The sequence below is a fragment of the Larus michahellis genome, chromosome 1, assembly GCF_964199755.1.
Source record: "Larus michahellis chromosome 1, bLarMic1.1, whole genome shotgun sequence".
NCBI lineage: Eukaryota > Metazoa > Chordata > Aves > Charadriiformes > Laridae > Larus > Larus michahellis.
This window is the reverse complement of record NC_133896.1, coordinates 165,968,333-165,984,227: the sequence shown is the minus strand read 5'-3', so window position 1 is coordinate 165,984,227 and position 15,895 is coordinate 165,968,333. Positions and strand designations below refer to the sequence as shown.

The following is a 15,895-nucleotide window of genomic DNA, read 5'->3' as shown; positions in this document are numbered from 1 at the left end:
AGCCCTATACATACCTTTTCTTTTGGTTTAATTAAAACAGACAAATGTCTTAACACCAAAGGTCCATCTAGGCTGTAAGTGAAGTTAACATTTTCAAATGCTATCATTCCTTGGCTTGGCCATTCAGGAGGCGGATGCTTGTTGGTCTCCCAAGGAGCTTCCTTTTCAAGTTCTGTGTATTCCATTACTCTTTCTACTGATATCATCTAAGGGGACAAAAGAAGACACACACACATATATATATATACACACACACACGCATACAGAAATTTCAGCGTATTGAATATACTGCAAATACTGCATATGTGTGTGTGTATTTTTGCTATAAAGATTCAATTAAAATTATTCCAGTGTGGTTTTTTTTAAGCACAGATAACCGTATTTGGTACCATCCTATGCTTACTTTATACAACTGAAAAAGTGGAAAGAATGCATCTCATGGCCTGCTACAGACCCAAATCTACCATGACACATAAATGCATACATAAGCATTCATTTCTAACCAGTGGGATTAATTACAAATCTAAGTACGTGCATAAGGATTAAGAAATTTAAGCTATGAGAGCTGTCTGTCAGTCTTGGCTAAGACGACAGCCTTACACTGTGTCTTGGGAAGACAAAGCTAGAAATGAAGCTGCCATGAGTTACAGGCACGTGCACAACAGCTACGAGCATCAAGTTACTGGCTTCATCGTCCCTTTTTCTGTCCTTATCATTACCATTGTGCCCGCCCCCAGCAAATCTTTGACATATGTTTGTCACAAGCAACTCCACACCCCGAGATAGCTGCCGCCGTATTATTGGTGACTTACATGCAATAAACCTCGTGTTCCTACATATTTTACGCCAGATACAAAAGAACCTGCGTTATTTGCTGATGCCTCTAATCTTACGGTAAGGAAGTGAAACAGGAGTTGAGCTCTCTAGACACTTTTTTCCCCTTGAGCAAATAACAGAAGTTTTGTTTAGGTTCTGGTGTGCATCCTCACCCAAACATCTTCTCAATACAATTAATTTTATTTACCAGTCACCACTAGTTTATTCATGTCTGAAAAAAATGCTCTGAAGAAGCAACGTGCTAGACAAAAAAAAATACAAATCTAACATTATTATTCATTTTATCTGTTATTAAACATGGCTTTGCAACTTCTACAAAAGGACTACAGGTATTTCCTAGACTACGGTCAGCAATTCATAATTACAAGCAATCTTCAGCTGTCAGCACAACACACAAAAAAAACAGGTTTATGCTCAATGTGGTCTTTTTATAGTTTTTTTTCTTATATATTAACTTAAGGAAGTAAATAGGCAAACTAGAACATGCTGGTAAATATTGTAAATCTGTGGAAGGCAATTTATTTTAAATATTTTGGAAAATACATGATCCTCTCATCTGAATATAAACAAATGATTTCAAATATTTGTTAACTTACACCAAATTAAGAAGATATAAGCCTTTACAATGGATTAACAGGACCATAAAAAAATGCCACAACAGATATAAATAAAATTTTAAAGTGCAATAATTAATAATACTAAATTAAAAATACCAAATCTAAAAAAAAAAAAGAAAAAAAAATCATTTAAAACAAACTTACTTATAGAGAGGGGATTGATTTATTGTAATTTTAGCGAGTTGCAATGCAATTGTCCACGCTGTATCTAGACAGTCTCCCTTCTGTTGTAAAGGGAGATTATAAAGCCTCCTTTACTGTGAACGGAGAGGGACAGTCACTGGGCACAATTCATCTCAACAGACATTCAAAATCCGTCAGACAAATTATACCCTAGAAGAGGCTCTTTTTCTTTATGGACTGTAAGTGGTGCCTCAGTAGCTTGCTACGGTATTAACGTCCTAATTAAGAAGAATCTCATCTTTAAGGCCTCATGTCACAACCACGAAAAGGAACCGAGAGGTGAAAAGGAAGAAATAAACGTTACCAGGTTTTCAACTTCAGCACTTTGCCTCACACCCCACTGGAATGTTCCCATGAGGGTGATTGCGTAGGACAGAGCCAAACCAACCTGCCCCGCGTTCAAAGCTGCAGAACAAAGGAAAAAAGAGAACGAAATAGGTACACTGGTAATTACACAAAATCCTAGTTAACTTCACTTTCATGAGGTTACTTACATGATGGAAGCATTACAGCCAGAATTTTGTATGGTTACGCTGTACTTGCCATCTGTGCAATGAGTAGCCCCAGGCAGAACAGCTACTTGCTGCACTTTTTTTTTTTTTTTCTTTTTTTGGTACGTTTTGGAAATTGTCTGTATATTTGAAATGATAATCCCAATTCTCCTTGGCCTGGCATTTTATCCAAAAACTGAGGTTCAGTCTCAAAACTGTACTTACATAGCTTGTTAGAGTAATCCCTATCTGGCTGAGCATTAGTAACTTTTCACTTTTTTCTAAGGGAATTAGGTCAGCCCGTAAACTTAAGGAAAAAATGAGTGTAAAGTGATTTCCAAATAAGTTGCAAACATTTACATCAACTTTGTACTCTTGTAAGCGATCAGATGAAATAACAGGACAGAATGCTTCTTCCCCTGTTTATATAAGCATTTATTGTGTTCAGTGGGTCTGCTCTCACAAAACAAATTAATTCTGTCTGCTCCAATATTAAGCACGATTGTCCTCTGACTTACTTGAACTTTATCCTAGCATAGCTCTATTGACTTCAAGAGAGCTACTCCTTATCCAGAGGCAAGGAAAAGATTCGGGACCATTGTTTTGACTTGTCTTTTTGCATTCTAATAACATCAAACCTAGCTCAAAATTTTCAGTGTTGAGTAGCACAGAGTGTTCAGATTTTAAAACACACACGCATATACAGAACTTATCCAAAGGAAAAAGAAAAGAAACAAAAACAGCAAATTAGCACTAATTTTCATGTCCAAGATAATTACGTCTTCCTTCGTATTTTAGATGACTATCTCATTCTAGTACATCTAACCCAATTACATCCTGGATGATGCATACGCTAATGACAGTTCATGAGTGACAGTGAACATAAAATGTATTATTATGAGGCGATTTTATTTCTGGAACTGGCCTATCCTGCTGATCCAAGATATTAGGAAAGTATCCCTAGGAATTTTAGCTTGCCTTTTGGCCTACTGTGCCATGCGTAGAAAGGAAAAAAGCTGTTAAGAAGCGGCTCCGTGGGTGTTTCAGTATGAAAGGGAAAGCCCTGTAGGCCTAAAAAAGAAAGGCAAAGGTGGGGAAAAAGAAAAAGATTTATTTGTTGTTATTGCTGTGAAAGCCAGAATCTCAAAAGTGAAGATTACAGATCTGCAAGTTTGTATGCACATTTGGAGACGATGGCAGATGCATGCCTAAGCCCAGAAGATGTCTGAACTGCCTCCAGTATTTGCAGCAAAGCAGATACAGCCCCAATGCCCTAGACCAAGGAAGAGATCATGATCTAGAAAGAAACATTTAACTTAATTACAGTCCTTAAACAATTAGAAACAGCAAACTATGAAAAAGAATTAGACATTACTATACATGGTAATTACTGGGTGAACTTTTTCTAACATCTGTACTTACTCTTGGCAAGAAGCAGGGAACCAAAAGCAACCACTATAACAAAAATGGCACAGATGGCATCCAGACGCACAGCAAACCACCTCGAGGTCGTCAAAAATAGAAACCAGGCCTCTAACGTATATTTTACAAAGACATAAGAACAGTGGATTATTAGAAAACTAAGCTGTGTAATTATTATTAAATTGATTCGTGTTGATATTTTAAGTTGTTAAAAAAAAACACTGCCACCTTCAAGCGCACGTCTGTATGGACTGATGATGATCAGAATATTATCCAGTTTTCCTGAAATGGTCTAACCTAGTTTTCACACTGATAGCAACCACAGTGAGTATAACAAACAGTAATAGGAAGAAAAATAAAAACAATCAAGGCCCGAAGCATGGTCCATTTATTTAAAACGCAGCTGCAGCCAGTTAAGGTCCCATAAGAGCTATTCAATACAGCCAGTGGAGCTACAGAGCTATTCAGCTGACTAAATGCACATATCTATTTTTGGAGAAGCTCACAGGTGGACATCTCCACTGGGCGCTTACATCCAGGTGTCCACAATTCGGTGCTAAATTACATCCCAGATAGATATGCTGCAGTACAAGATACAGGAGACGGCAGCAAAAGACATCGTAATACAGAAGGCAAAACGTTTGAATTCAGGGCCAAAACCAGAAGTCAAGCAGCCATAACAAAGTATGGCATTATTTATTGCTTAGGCTGCAGTCAGATGAATTGTTCCAGCTGCTAGCAAGTCACAGCAGCAGGTCACCATTCCAAGCCTTTCTGCATTGCTTGTCATTACTCCATGCTAAAGATCAGTGCTGTTTCAACTGTTCCACTGTTCCTTAGCCCAGTGCTGGGAAAGATTCAAACTAAAAAAAACCCCTCCCTTGTATAGAAAAAGGGAGGAGGTGAGTCTGTTTTTAAGCCAGATCATTTTGGACAGCCAGATTACAGAGTGAGCAAATCAATAATTCAGACAACAGAAGTGCAGGAGGGCAGTAACTTTGGGAGGGCAGGGGAAGGCAAGTGAGGATGACAAGAGGCAGCCAAGTAAGGTCCAGACCTGGTAACCTCTTAGTCCCATTTACAGCAACTCTATAACTGCATATGCCTGACCACCGGTTCCATTAAACAAAAGACATCTGCTGTGGTCTAATGGACAGTCATACACCTAAGCACATGGAACGATACATGCAGAAGACAGTGCCACATCAAATCATAAATGTACTTCCAAAAATTGAATTCACTGTGATAATTTAGGTACCTCTCTGAAACCCAGGAGCTGTGTGGCATTGGAAGCAGAGCCTACAGGGCTTCCTGGTGACATGGAAGGTCATTTTTAGTGCAGTAGTGTAGTTGTAAGACCAGAAAATGGGACACTTGGGTTGCAGATTTTTCAACTCCCAGGTTTTGCTCCACTGATCCTGTTGCACTAAACTGTCAGCTTGAGACAGGTCATTCTGCAGCCTCCCTCTGTAACCAGGGTCACCGTGCATGCAGGAATACAGCATTCATGGGGACTAAGAAAGACTCGCCATGATGTAACTTCTGATGACTCATGAATTTGCTTATAGAGATGTTGCACTGGCCGGAAGGAAACTTAGGTTTGGTCAAACCTCAGCATGCCTTTTAGATGTTTCTTATCTAAAGATTATTTAATATCAAATTCATAGGCATCCCTGAAGGAAGGTTCAAAGCGAGTGTCCCGTTTCCCATGTTCAGCCCTAAGAAGCAAGGAGGATACCACTCCAGCCAAAAGCAGTAAACAAACACATTGCTGGTTGGGAGAGCCTTCTACGATGCAGGGAAGAATTTAAAACTCTTTGGGAAACTTAAGAACCCAGGACTCCAAATTTGTGAACTAGTATGAAAGGCATCCTCTTCTCTCGGCTATTGCTTGCACGTATTTAGTATCAAAGAATCATTCAGGGTGGAAGCAACCTCTGGAGGTCTCTAGTTCAGCCTCCGGCTCAAAGCAGGAGCAGCTCTGAGGTCAGACCGTGCTGCTCCATGCTTTATGCAGTTCGAGTCTTGAAAATCTCTATGGATGGAGCCTGCACAACATCTCTGGGCAACCTGTTCCTCTGACTGACTGTCCTCGTGGTGAAAAAGTTTTTAGTATTCAGGTTAAAAAGTGTTCAGGTTAAACCTCTCTTGTTTCCACTTCTACCCATTTTTGTGCTCCTCCCACCATGTACGACTGAAGAGCCTGACTACATTTTTGGTAACGTCCTTGCAGGTACTGGAAGGCAGCTGTTAAATCCTCTGTAAGCCTTCTCTTCTGCGTGTTGAATAAGCCCAGTTTCCTCAGCCTCTCCTCACAGGGAATCTTTCCTGTCAGTTCCCTCACCATCCACCATCAGTGGTCCCTCCACTGAACTCACTCCAGTTTGTTAGAGCGTTTCCTGTATCTGGGGGTCCAAAACTGGATGCAGTACTCCAGATGTGGGTTAACAAGTGCCAAGGGGGATAATCACTTCCCTCCTTCCACTGGCTGTGCTCCTGTTGTCCAGATGTTGGCCTTCTTTGCTGCCCAGGCACACTACTGGCTCATATTCCCTCCGAGGACCGAAAACCACACACACGCACACAGACTAAGCAAGCTGGTATTTCCCACCCCAAATACTCTGGTGGGAAAAGCACCAAGATGAAGCATGTAGGTACACAAAAAAGTGCGACTGTAAGCACTGAAGCTTGATCTCAAAAGCACATTCCTGAACTGCCCAGCAGTGGTGTTACTGACAGTTTTCTTAGAGAGACGCATAAAATCGACTGGAAAATAGTGTGCTTATGTTCCTTAGATCTGACCTTAAAATACAAGAAAATATTTCTTTTAAAGGTCACGGTCCTCTTTGTCTAGTGAAACTTTTGTATGCAGTTTATCAGCTAAAGATTGCTTTTAATACAAAGCCTAAAAACCAACTTTGTGTTCCCTCGCTATCCGCTACTGTAAAATTGATTTGGTCAAATTACTAGTAACTTGAAATTATTAAGAAATGGGGAATTCAAAGCCTCCCTGGAAGATATGTTTTCCCAGTCACAAGTTACTGGGCTAAACACGAAGGTCAGTGTGCGCGATTCTACAGCCTGTGATAACCATACTTCAGAAAAGATCAGCTGGTCCGGTATGAAACCTTACAAGCCCATAAATTACAAAAAAGCTATAAACATACTTGTATGTCTTAGAATATACTTGTGTGTCTTATGACAGAGGAAATTCAAGATCTTGCCTAACAAACACAAAATGCAAATTTGTATTCTGCTGCATCTTGAAAAACATTGTAATGGAGAACATTTAGTTGACGAAAGGTAAAGAATCAAAGCGCAAATCTGAATTATAGTACTTACGCTTGCAGAATACTAATATTTTACACCTTCTAGTCATGTTAATACCATGTATTAGATCTGAGCCCTGAAAACTGCTCAAAGTAAAAACGAAGTGGAATTTATGAAACTTTTCCAAGATGATTTATATTAATAATCTCTTCCCTGTCCTAGCACACTACTTAATATTAAATGCTTCGTAATACAGCTTGTTTTTCCCTCTCTCTCTTTTTAATGATGGAATCCAGGAAAATGTCAAAAATGATTCTTTAAGTATTCTTATCAGGCATACTTTAAAATGTTTATCTTAGACATTGTTAAAACATATGCGTGGGTATCTCAAATTCCATTACAGCCCAAAGTAAACTCTCAAAATCTAGACAGATAATAACTTTTTTGTTCTACTAGAGAAATTTTACCCTAAAGAGACAAGTACGCAGCTCCTACTGATTTTAATGTACATTATATACATGTTGCTGAGGGCATAAGGTATTTCCCTCCTACAGAGCAAAGTATTTGATTTTTCACGTCAATTCATCACAAACCTGAGTGGAGGTCTTGGTGTGCATCAAATAATTTTTGAAATCTTTCCTCTGCTTTCAAAGCCCGAATAGTCCAAAGTCCCTGAAGGGATGACGACAAGTGGGAGAACACTGGACTGCGAGCTACAAAGGGAAATGAGAGTAACTTAGCAATAGCTGAAGGACAACATTTAATTCTTTTTGTACCACACTAATCTTTAATCCTACTACTTTATATTTAGCCATACCAGTTACTGTACTGCATCCGTTTAGAATAAATATGTGATATCTTCAACCAAATTCCTCTTACTCAATGAGAATCAGTCAGACAGCCAGACAGATTAATTTATACAAAAAATGTCTTACATTTTTAACAATAGCTGTTGCTGAGGAAATTCTTTGAGCTTTATTAATGACACGAGGCACCCATGTTTGTTATTCATAATGCTTAATATTTCATATCACAGTCAAGCTAAAGTCAGACACAAGAATCAGATTAGGTCAGAAACACCATTAGTATGTGCATGCAAGGTCCCAAAGACCAGCAACTTAGCATGTTCTTAACTAGCTTTACTTACAGATAGTTAAACTGGCATACCTAAGGCTTATCATTATGCAAAACAGGAATTAAGTATGTAATTTACTAGTTGAGAACCAAGGCAATAAGGAAATTATTTGCATAGCAAAAGAAAAAAAATCTTTGATGGATTGTCTATAAAATACTAGCATTTCACATAATAATAAGCAGGGTTCAAACTAATATAAAGTCCCACCAAACTACATACTTGTGGATTCTAGACGTTTAATATCTCTTGAAGTGTCTAAGAAATACCGTCGAAGAAAAATGAAAAGAATAAATAGTGGAATTAAGGGTATGAGTATCCAAGGAATCACTGCCACAGCCACAGCCACCACACCAAAAATCTGTAGGAGAGTCTGTAACACAATAGAAATAAAATACAAAACTCTTTGTCAGAAGAATTTAATTTAGAACAAGTATAAAACTATTTAACACTATTGAAACACTTAAATATTTAAACATAACCACCAAATTTAAGAGCGGATGCATTGTATAACATATGAGCAACATCTATTTTTAAGTAACTTGAAGACTTTACGATTTTAATTTGACTAATTGTGCCATTTATGGTTTTCTTCTGCATTATTTGTTCTTTAAGAAATGTAGTTACAAAACTGGTTGACTGAACATTAGCGTCTTTCTTCGTGGACTATTCTGTGACTGTTGTAACAAAATAGATGATTAATGAAATAGTTTGTGTCCATTAAAGATCAGTTGTCTACCTGGTGAATCAGGGATATGTTTTTTCACTCCAGGTAAAAATAAACTGCTGAAAGACTGACTTTCAGTTGAAAGACTTGACAGTTGGAAGACCGACTTTCAACACAGGCTTGTGACTTTTTCCTAAAAACAACTTTGTCCCATTTAGAAAGAAAACCTGCTATCAGTGAGCTTTCTCTTCCCAAAGGATTGCTTTGGGAAACATTACAAATAACGCTGTGCAAGAAGTGTCATAAGAGGCTAGTTTTACCAGGTTTACTTCAGAGTATGAGATGAACGGCTGGGCTAAACCTGAATTTACTCTTAGAAAACTAGATATAATGTGGAATGAAGCTGTGTTGCTTAGGTCAGTGGATCCTGGCACCGCTTTCCAGATTAAATTCCACATTTCCTGCAGACCTCTTCACATCAAATTTTCAGTTTGGATACACTATGAAAAGCATTATCTGTACACAAATTTATTTCAGAACACCAGCTGTGTATGTATGTATGTATGCCAGGAGTCCTGGCATAATGAAATCAGGGTGTGTTCATTTGCTCCTTAAAAAGGGGGGAAAAAAAACCAACCCAAACATACAAAAAGAAACTCAGCTTGCACAGAAACCAGAAAACTGAAATTTGAGCTCAACGCTAAATTCCTGTATTGTTTTAATTAACAAATCCTTCAAAATGGCAATATTTTCTAAAAGGTTTCCTTTTTAGGGACTGTAGAGGAGCCGCCGCCTTCATCATCACGTACGACACACAAGTAGATTACAGGTGAGCTTTGTGGCTGCCTGATTTTTGGAGGCCAAAAATGCATTAGTGACCACTGGGTGCTGAGAATGTGTGTCTCACAGCAAAAAGGCTTCTGTCCCTGTATCTGTGCATCAAGCTGGAAAAGTTAAGCAACACATGAGCTAAGGTTGGATACCAGAAAGCCGCCTGGATTTTCAAACCCCTTCCCTGGAAGCGCCTATGAAACACTGCATTTCAGGTAGCCCACACACACACACTCTAAAGCCAAAACCAAGCACCTTTTCCCTACATTTGTTTTTTTCTCGAGGCTTCTCTGACTTTACCCTAATTTCACCTGACCAAAGAGCAAAGCCACACACCTTACGCATTACAACTGCATGAGTCAGCATAATGCAGTCTTCGGCTCTAAGCAAGATCTTAGCTCACGATAGATTTATCAGTGTAACAGCCTTGCACCTCAGATCCTGAAAGCACATTATAGGGTCTCATAAATCTATTAAGGAAAATAGCTATAGGGTAGATACGGGGTAGGAGCTCTGAAGGAAGCTGCATTACCACTACACTGCTCATCCGTGGGTTAAGGTGTTGACGGCATCATGTTGTTTGACCTTCTAGATACGTAGATTGCAAACATTTTACCTAGATTTCATCACGAGGCAGTAAGGTGGCAGCGAGAGTGCACCGTACTTCGCTTGGATCAATTACGCCCAAGGTTATGTCAGCACAAAGCAAAACAAAGCACCCCGGCTCCTCATCAGCGCTGCCGTCAGACCTTCTCTACCTTGTACTTCTCCGGCGTTCTTTAAAACCTTGTAGGCGTATTTCATTTTTATTGTGGATGAGGAGAAAGGAAATAAAGATTCCTGACCTCCTTCAAATTTTCTCCCGTCTAGATCACTGTTTTCCCCAGTACTGCCCATTGTCTCTGCCAAACCTATCAGCCATCCACTACTTCCTAATTTCTCATCGGCAAATGGAGTTCAAAGTCCGTTCCTTCCTCTAACAACTCACTCCCAAATCTGCTTTATACACCTGCTGCCTTCTCCCTCCATCACCTCTTAGACAGTCACAAAAAAGCAGTTTTTGAAGTACTTCTGTCTCCTCATACCATCAGCCGCAAACCTGAAGCGAAGCGCTGAGGAAAGCTGCTTCAAGGAAAAGAATTCCAAGGAAAATAAATGCTTCTTAATAAAAAATAAAAAAGCCTGAACTAAAGTTAAAACTAGAAGTTTTACTGATGATAATCTACAGTGTGTTGCAAAGTGCCAGTGGGGGTAGGAGTGGGAGTAGAACTATTAGGATCCAGCTCATGTAAACAAAGCCTTGCTACGGCGAAAATACAGGGAAGGAAAAGATGGTTAGGATGACTAAAGTAAAAATCTGACACCGCCTTTGGAAGGAATTTTAGATGAGCCTGCACCACCTTATCATTATAAAAATTTATGATAGGGTGGATCAGTCATGTGTGTTGTTTTTTTGGAAAACCAAACGTGCATATAAATTAACTCTTAATGAAGCAGCCTGAAAGCCAGACACAGCCACTTGCAGGCTGTAATCATGTACTCACTGCGTGAGGTAAGGCAAAGGTTCCTGCTCCCGAGTTTCACAAGGGACAGCTAACCTCCTCAGCTGGAGACTGCCCCAACTTCTAGTAGATTCACCACCTGCAAGCTGGAGGACCCAAGATAACCAGTGGGCTGATGATAATGATCACACGAGTAGTCTGACCGCTCTCCTCTCTGGAGACAAGCAGTGAGCTGGGTATTCAGTTTGCCCAGCAAGAAACGCTCAGGGCTGGGGATTTAGACCCTGTCTAGCAGAATCAGCTGACAATTGAAAACTGCATCAAAAGGCTAAGCAGGTAAGATTTCCCTACATGAAAGAAATATGGCCTACATAACCAACATCTTTTACTGTATTTCCTAATTGCAGCATTTAAAAGTCTTCTGTAATAACTGTGCAGAAAACAACAGCCAAATAATAATAAAAAAAAAACCCCAACAGAAGCTGATTAATTACATTTTATAGCTATCTGCACAGTACTGGAAACAAGGCCACCCTATGCAAAAGACATCAGATATACAGGCTACCAAGAATGAAGAGACCTGGATGAAGAAATCTGATTTGCTTCCAAACGGAGACATACTGTCTAATGTCCACCTTCAAATTTGCTTCAGTTTCCCTGGAGAGAGAAGAATCTCCCATGCACAGACTGCACATACTCCATCCCTAGAGTACAGAAAAGCACGTGCCATTTCTGTTGGAGTCATCCTCTTGCTTGCAAAAGTCCTGAAGGATTTCCCTCATGCTTTGGTCAGTCACTCCGTTCACTGTGGCTTGTTTTCCCTCAAAACATCTCCTCTCTTACTGAGGTAAGCATACCCTCCTATAACCCTCTGGGGCAATGAATACTCTGATCGGCACATTCCCTTGCGAAACACGTGCTTTCCCTTCATCTTCTGATGACCTACATATTCGTAATTCTTATAGGTGCTAAGAGTGGTATCCTGGAGCTTCTACCTTGAACAGGTCTTGAACAAGGTATTTCTGTACCACAACCACACAAGAGAAAAAACATTAAACGCAAGGTAAAAAAACAACAGGAAAAACACATAAAAATCTGGAAAAACATGGGAATTACAAGCTACAAGCCACACTTATATCACAAGCTATAAGCCTTTCCCTTTGCTGCAGAAACTATACCATTTAGATAATGTTAGAAACCTTATGGCAAATTGTAAGCCATTTGAAGTCATTTAATAAAGTTGACAGGACAAAAATGCAAGAGCAAAATTTAGAGTTCAAGATGTCTCATAAGAATGTCTACCCTTCCGTCCTGTAGATCACTGCCCTTCCGTAACAGTTATACCCTCAGCTCAATATTTCACGTTTGACTTAGTACTTCTTTGAAAAAGATGCCTGTACTTCATGTAGGACCCCATTTTGAATCCCTCAGGTCTGCTGGCACTTTCCTCCAGTGGGTCCTTAGAGTCCTTTATGTCCTCGTGGAAGTACCTATAAAACACCTGTCTAGTCTCTAACGGGCTCAAGAGTCAGATCTTTTGAGGTCTTCCATTTTCTTCCATAATTCAAAAAGAAATTTTGTGGTTTTGTTTTTCAATGGACCTTACAATGTATTTCAGCATTTCTTACAAAATATATGCATAAGGGGTACCATGCAGCTGTGTGTCTATGTAAGTTCCTAGTGTGACTTGTGACACCAAGTCATCCACATGGGTTTGACAGCTATGATATGGGACCTACTGCCATAGGAACCATGCCATTCTGGACTTGCAGCTGGTGACTTGGTAGGATGTCTAATGAATGAGTGGAGCCCAGGTGGATGGGATTTGAGACTCAGAAACCTGAACGTGGGAGTCTACCTGTGACCTACATAGTGAAACTCCTGTCCTAGTTCACAAGTTTAGAAAGTGATTCATCTGACCTTTAAGTGGATACCTAGTGACCCTACGGCTGAATACTTCTCTTGAGTCCACTAACTGCATTGACTAGATGCCCTCTGACTATAGGAAAGTAAGCATCTAAAGCCCAACAAGCAGATACCTAGATTTTCATGACTGAATCTGCCATCAAATGCCACCCAAGAACTGCAGTGTTCCAGGACTGGTTTTACCAATATTTAAGCAAAAGTCAAACACACCTACCCTGCCGCAGCCCCCAACTCCTACTCCCTGCACCCCAATATGCACTCCCAAGGATTGTATCAGCCCATGGACGCTGCCACGAAGCCATACAAATTTAATAGCAGCAGTGCATATCCTGCATATCCTGGATTTCAAAGTTTGTAACCTTAACTGCATTTACACTGCCTCAGTCAGGCTCTGCTGTCTGAAGTACAGCCAGGTGAACAAACTACAAAACCCCACTCTGTTCATACTTGCGTGGCATCACCCTTCCTCCCTCTCCTCCCCTCCCCCTTGACTACAATTATTTCCTCATTGGCTCTGCCAAATAATTGCACGCACAATCAATCCCTAAATCCGGTTCTGACATTTTCTTTTTCCTCAAACACTTTTTTTTTTTTTTTTTTTTTTTTTTTTAAAAAGCTCTTTCAACCCGGGCTGTTTGGACTGGCTGTTAAAGCACAACTGCACAGGCGGCGGGTTACCTGGCTCACCAGCGGACAAGCTTCCCTGGGGAGAAAACACTGCAAGGAGCAGATCGGAGCAATAAACACTTCACTCGGGCCAGCTGCATCCCGAGCAGCATATTGAACCACATCGTAGATTTTTTTGCATTTTTTCCTCTTTTTTATTGCAAAAAAAAAAAAAAAAAAAACCAAAAACAAACCCCAAGAAACATCCAAATGGAAACCCTTTACTTTTGCACCGTAATCCTTGTACATGAACAGCTCCACTTCATTTTACTCAAAGTGGCCAAGCTGAAGCATGTAGTCTAGTCTTTAAACTACCTTTTTAATAAAATTCATGGGTTTTCCTTTGGAACTGGTTAAAAAATGTACATAAGGCTGTTTATACTACTGCTTGCATCAAACTGTCAGGGACGGATTTGTCTTGAGAGAAAATGCAATGAAGACTTATGAGTACAGGAGAAAAAGCGTTGCACATAGCTCCAATATTTAAGAGACATCTCAGACATCATCCCTTCCTGAAGCAACCAGTGACAGCAATCTTTGAACAAGAATGACAGCTCTCAGTCAGTGTTAATTCAGCTTTAGGAAAATGTGTATCCACAAGAAAATTGGGAATATAAAGACAAGACAACCAACGCACTGAAAGGGGGGAAAAAAGGCACAGCTGGGAAAGAAATGAAAATTGTAATTTCAGATAAACTAAGCGAAAGAAAAAAAGTAAGAACTAAACACTGGCAGCTCTAAAAAGCTTCAAAACCAGCAAGCTTGTCTTATCTTCTGTGAGACACCCTCCCCTCCTCTGAATCCTGCTATTTACAATTAGTCGACAAGAGGTTACCAAATCCATATGTCACTGCAAATGGGCTGGATACACCTGTCAGATATACCACAGAAACGCATTCAAAATCCCCAATCACATCCTTAGCGCTAGTACCTTTTATTTGTTCTTCTCTCTATAAGACAGTCTCTTTCTGAATCATTGTTTTTCCAAGCGAACAAGCATATATTTAGCTCCTCAGGGCAAATGTTTTCTGTGCCACCAACATGCTCATTCATTTGACTTGGCATGCGTTTTGCCATTAAGAGAGAGGCCTTAATATTTGTTTGAGATCATGGAGAACTGTGTCCAATTGTTCTTTAACAAGTGACCTTATAATAAAAAGGGTGTTTTCTTTAATACATTGGCACTGCCACTATTCTGTTGTATTTCAACAGCATCCTATCATCAATAACCTCTTACCCTACAACAAGGGGTAGAAACAGGCTTTCTGGGAACCCTGGGCCAAGAGGTTTAATCGTCTTATGCAGGTCTTGATCCCAGTAGCAGTTCTCAACAATCATAGTCCATATGTTGTCTGAGACTCCTAGATATTCATGCTTTAGAAACATGCATAATCAAGCTCTGGACTTTGTGATTCTGCCAGACGCTCGAAATACTCATCCTTTAAAACTCCACGTTACATTGCTACATCATACAGAGGTTATTTTCTTCTTATAATAAATTGTCTTCAGTCATGTAAGAAGAAGTTGTAAGGTGTTGCCAGGGCCCTCTGGCCACAGTAATAAGTTACTTCCAGCTAATACAGATTTTTCCATGGGGAGAAAAAGGCTTTTATCAGAGCCAAATCTATGATCTCTACTTATGCACCTCTACATGCAGCTCCTGTTCATACCCACTGTACATGGAAAGCAGTACTGTCACACAAGAAAGGACAGTGCCAACACCCATTCTGGTAAATTGTCTGTGGACAATGTATTTTTCTGTTTACAAGCAGTAAAAACTTGAGGACTACCTTTAATTTGGTTTTCTCAAATGCTTTTCTTCTATTGCAACTTGTGCCCACTCAGCACTTCTGCATAAAAGTGTTCTCAGTGATCTGGGCAGCAAGGCACAACTTTGCAATGAGGATCTATACAAAAGCAAGAGGTCCTCTTCTTGAAGTTATAGGGAGTTAGTTATAACTTTATTCTGATCTCTCTATAAAAATGATATAAAAAGTTAATACGTTTGGTTGTTCAGCAGTGCTAAGTTTGTCGTCCTCTCCTGTAAATGTCCACAGTCCCTGGCTATATTCTTACACTGTTCTCTTCCCAAGGGAAAAAAGGCACACACACACAAAACTGTTCACATAAACTATAATGCTCTTTGTACCACGACAAATACATCGTATCTTCCTGCGGAACAGCTCAGATGCCAAGCACAATTCTACATGGCAGCTTGAGGAAAAAGCATTAATCAGAGAGTGCAGAACACGCACACGCTTTGCTTTCTCAACTGCTCTTGCCAGAACCTGCCTGAAATAATACAGAAAAATGTCTGTCACCATCCAGCCCTCTCAGAGCTACTCTTCTTC

The 15,895-nt window shown here is 39.9% G+C and overlaps 1 protein-coding gene across 3 annotated transcripts in view; it reads right to left on the bottom strand.

The window, feature by feature from the left end:
• ABCC4 (ATP binding cassette subfamily C member 4 (PEL blood group)) overlaps positions 1-15,895 on the bottom strand; it is a 154,027-nt gene that overhangs the window by 36,322 nt on the left and 101,810 nt on the right. For 2 of the 3 annotated variants that reach the window (XM_074562976.1, XM_074562960.1), the window contains 5 exons: positions 8,175-8,325; positions 7,414-7,533; positions 3,551-3,661; positions 1,942-2,042; positions 15-206 (listed from right to left, as the gene is read on the bottom strand). In XM_074562976.1, coding sequence (XP_074419077.1) covers positions 15-206; positions 1,942-2,042; positions 3,551-3,661; positions 7,414-7,533; positions 8,175-8,325 — 675 coding nt within the window. The remainder of the gene's footprint in view (positions 1-14; positions 207-1,941; positions 2,043-3,550; positions 3,662-7,413; positions 7,534-8,174; positions 8,326-15,895) is intronic. The other variant, XM_074562968.1, reaches the window with a different exon arrangement.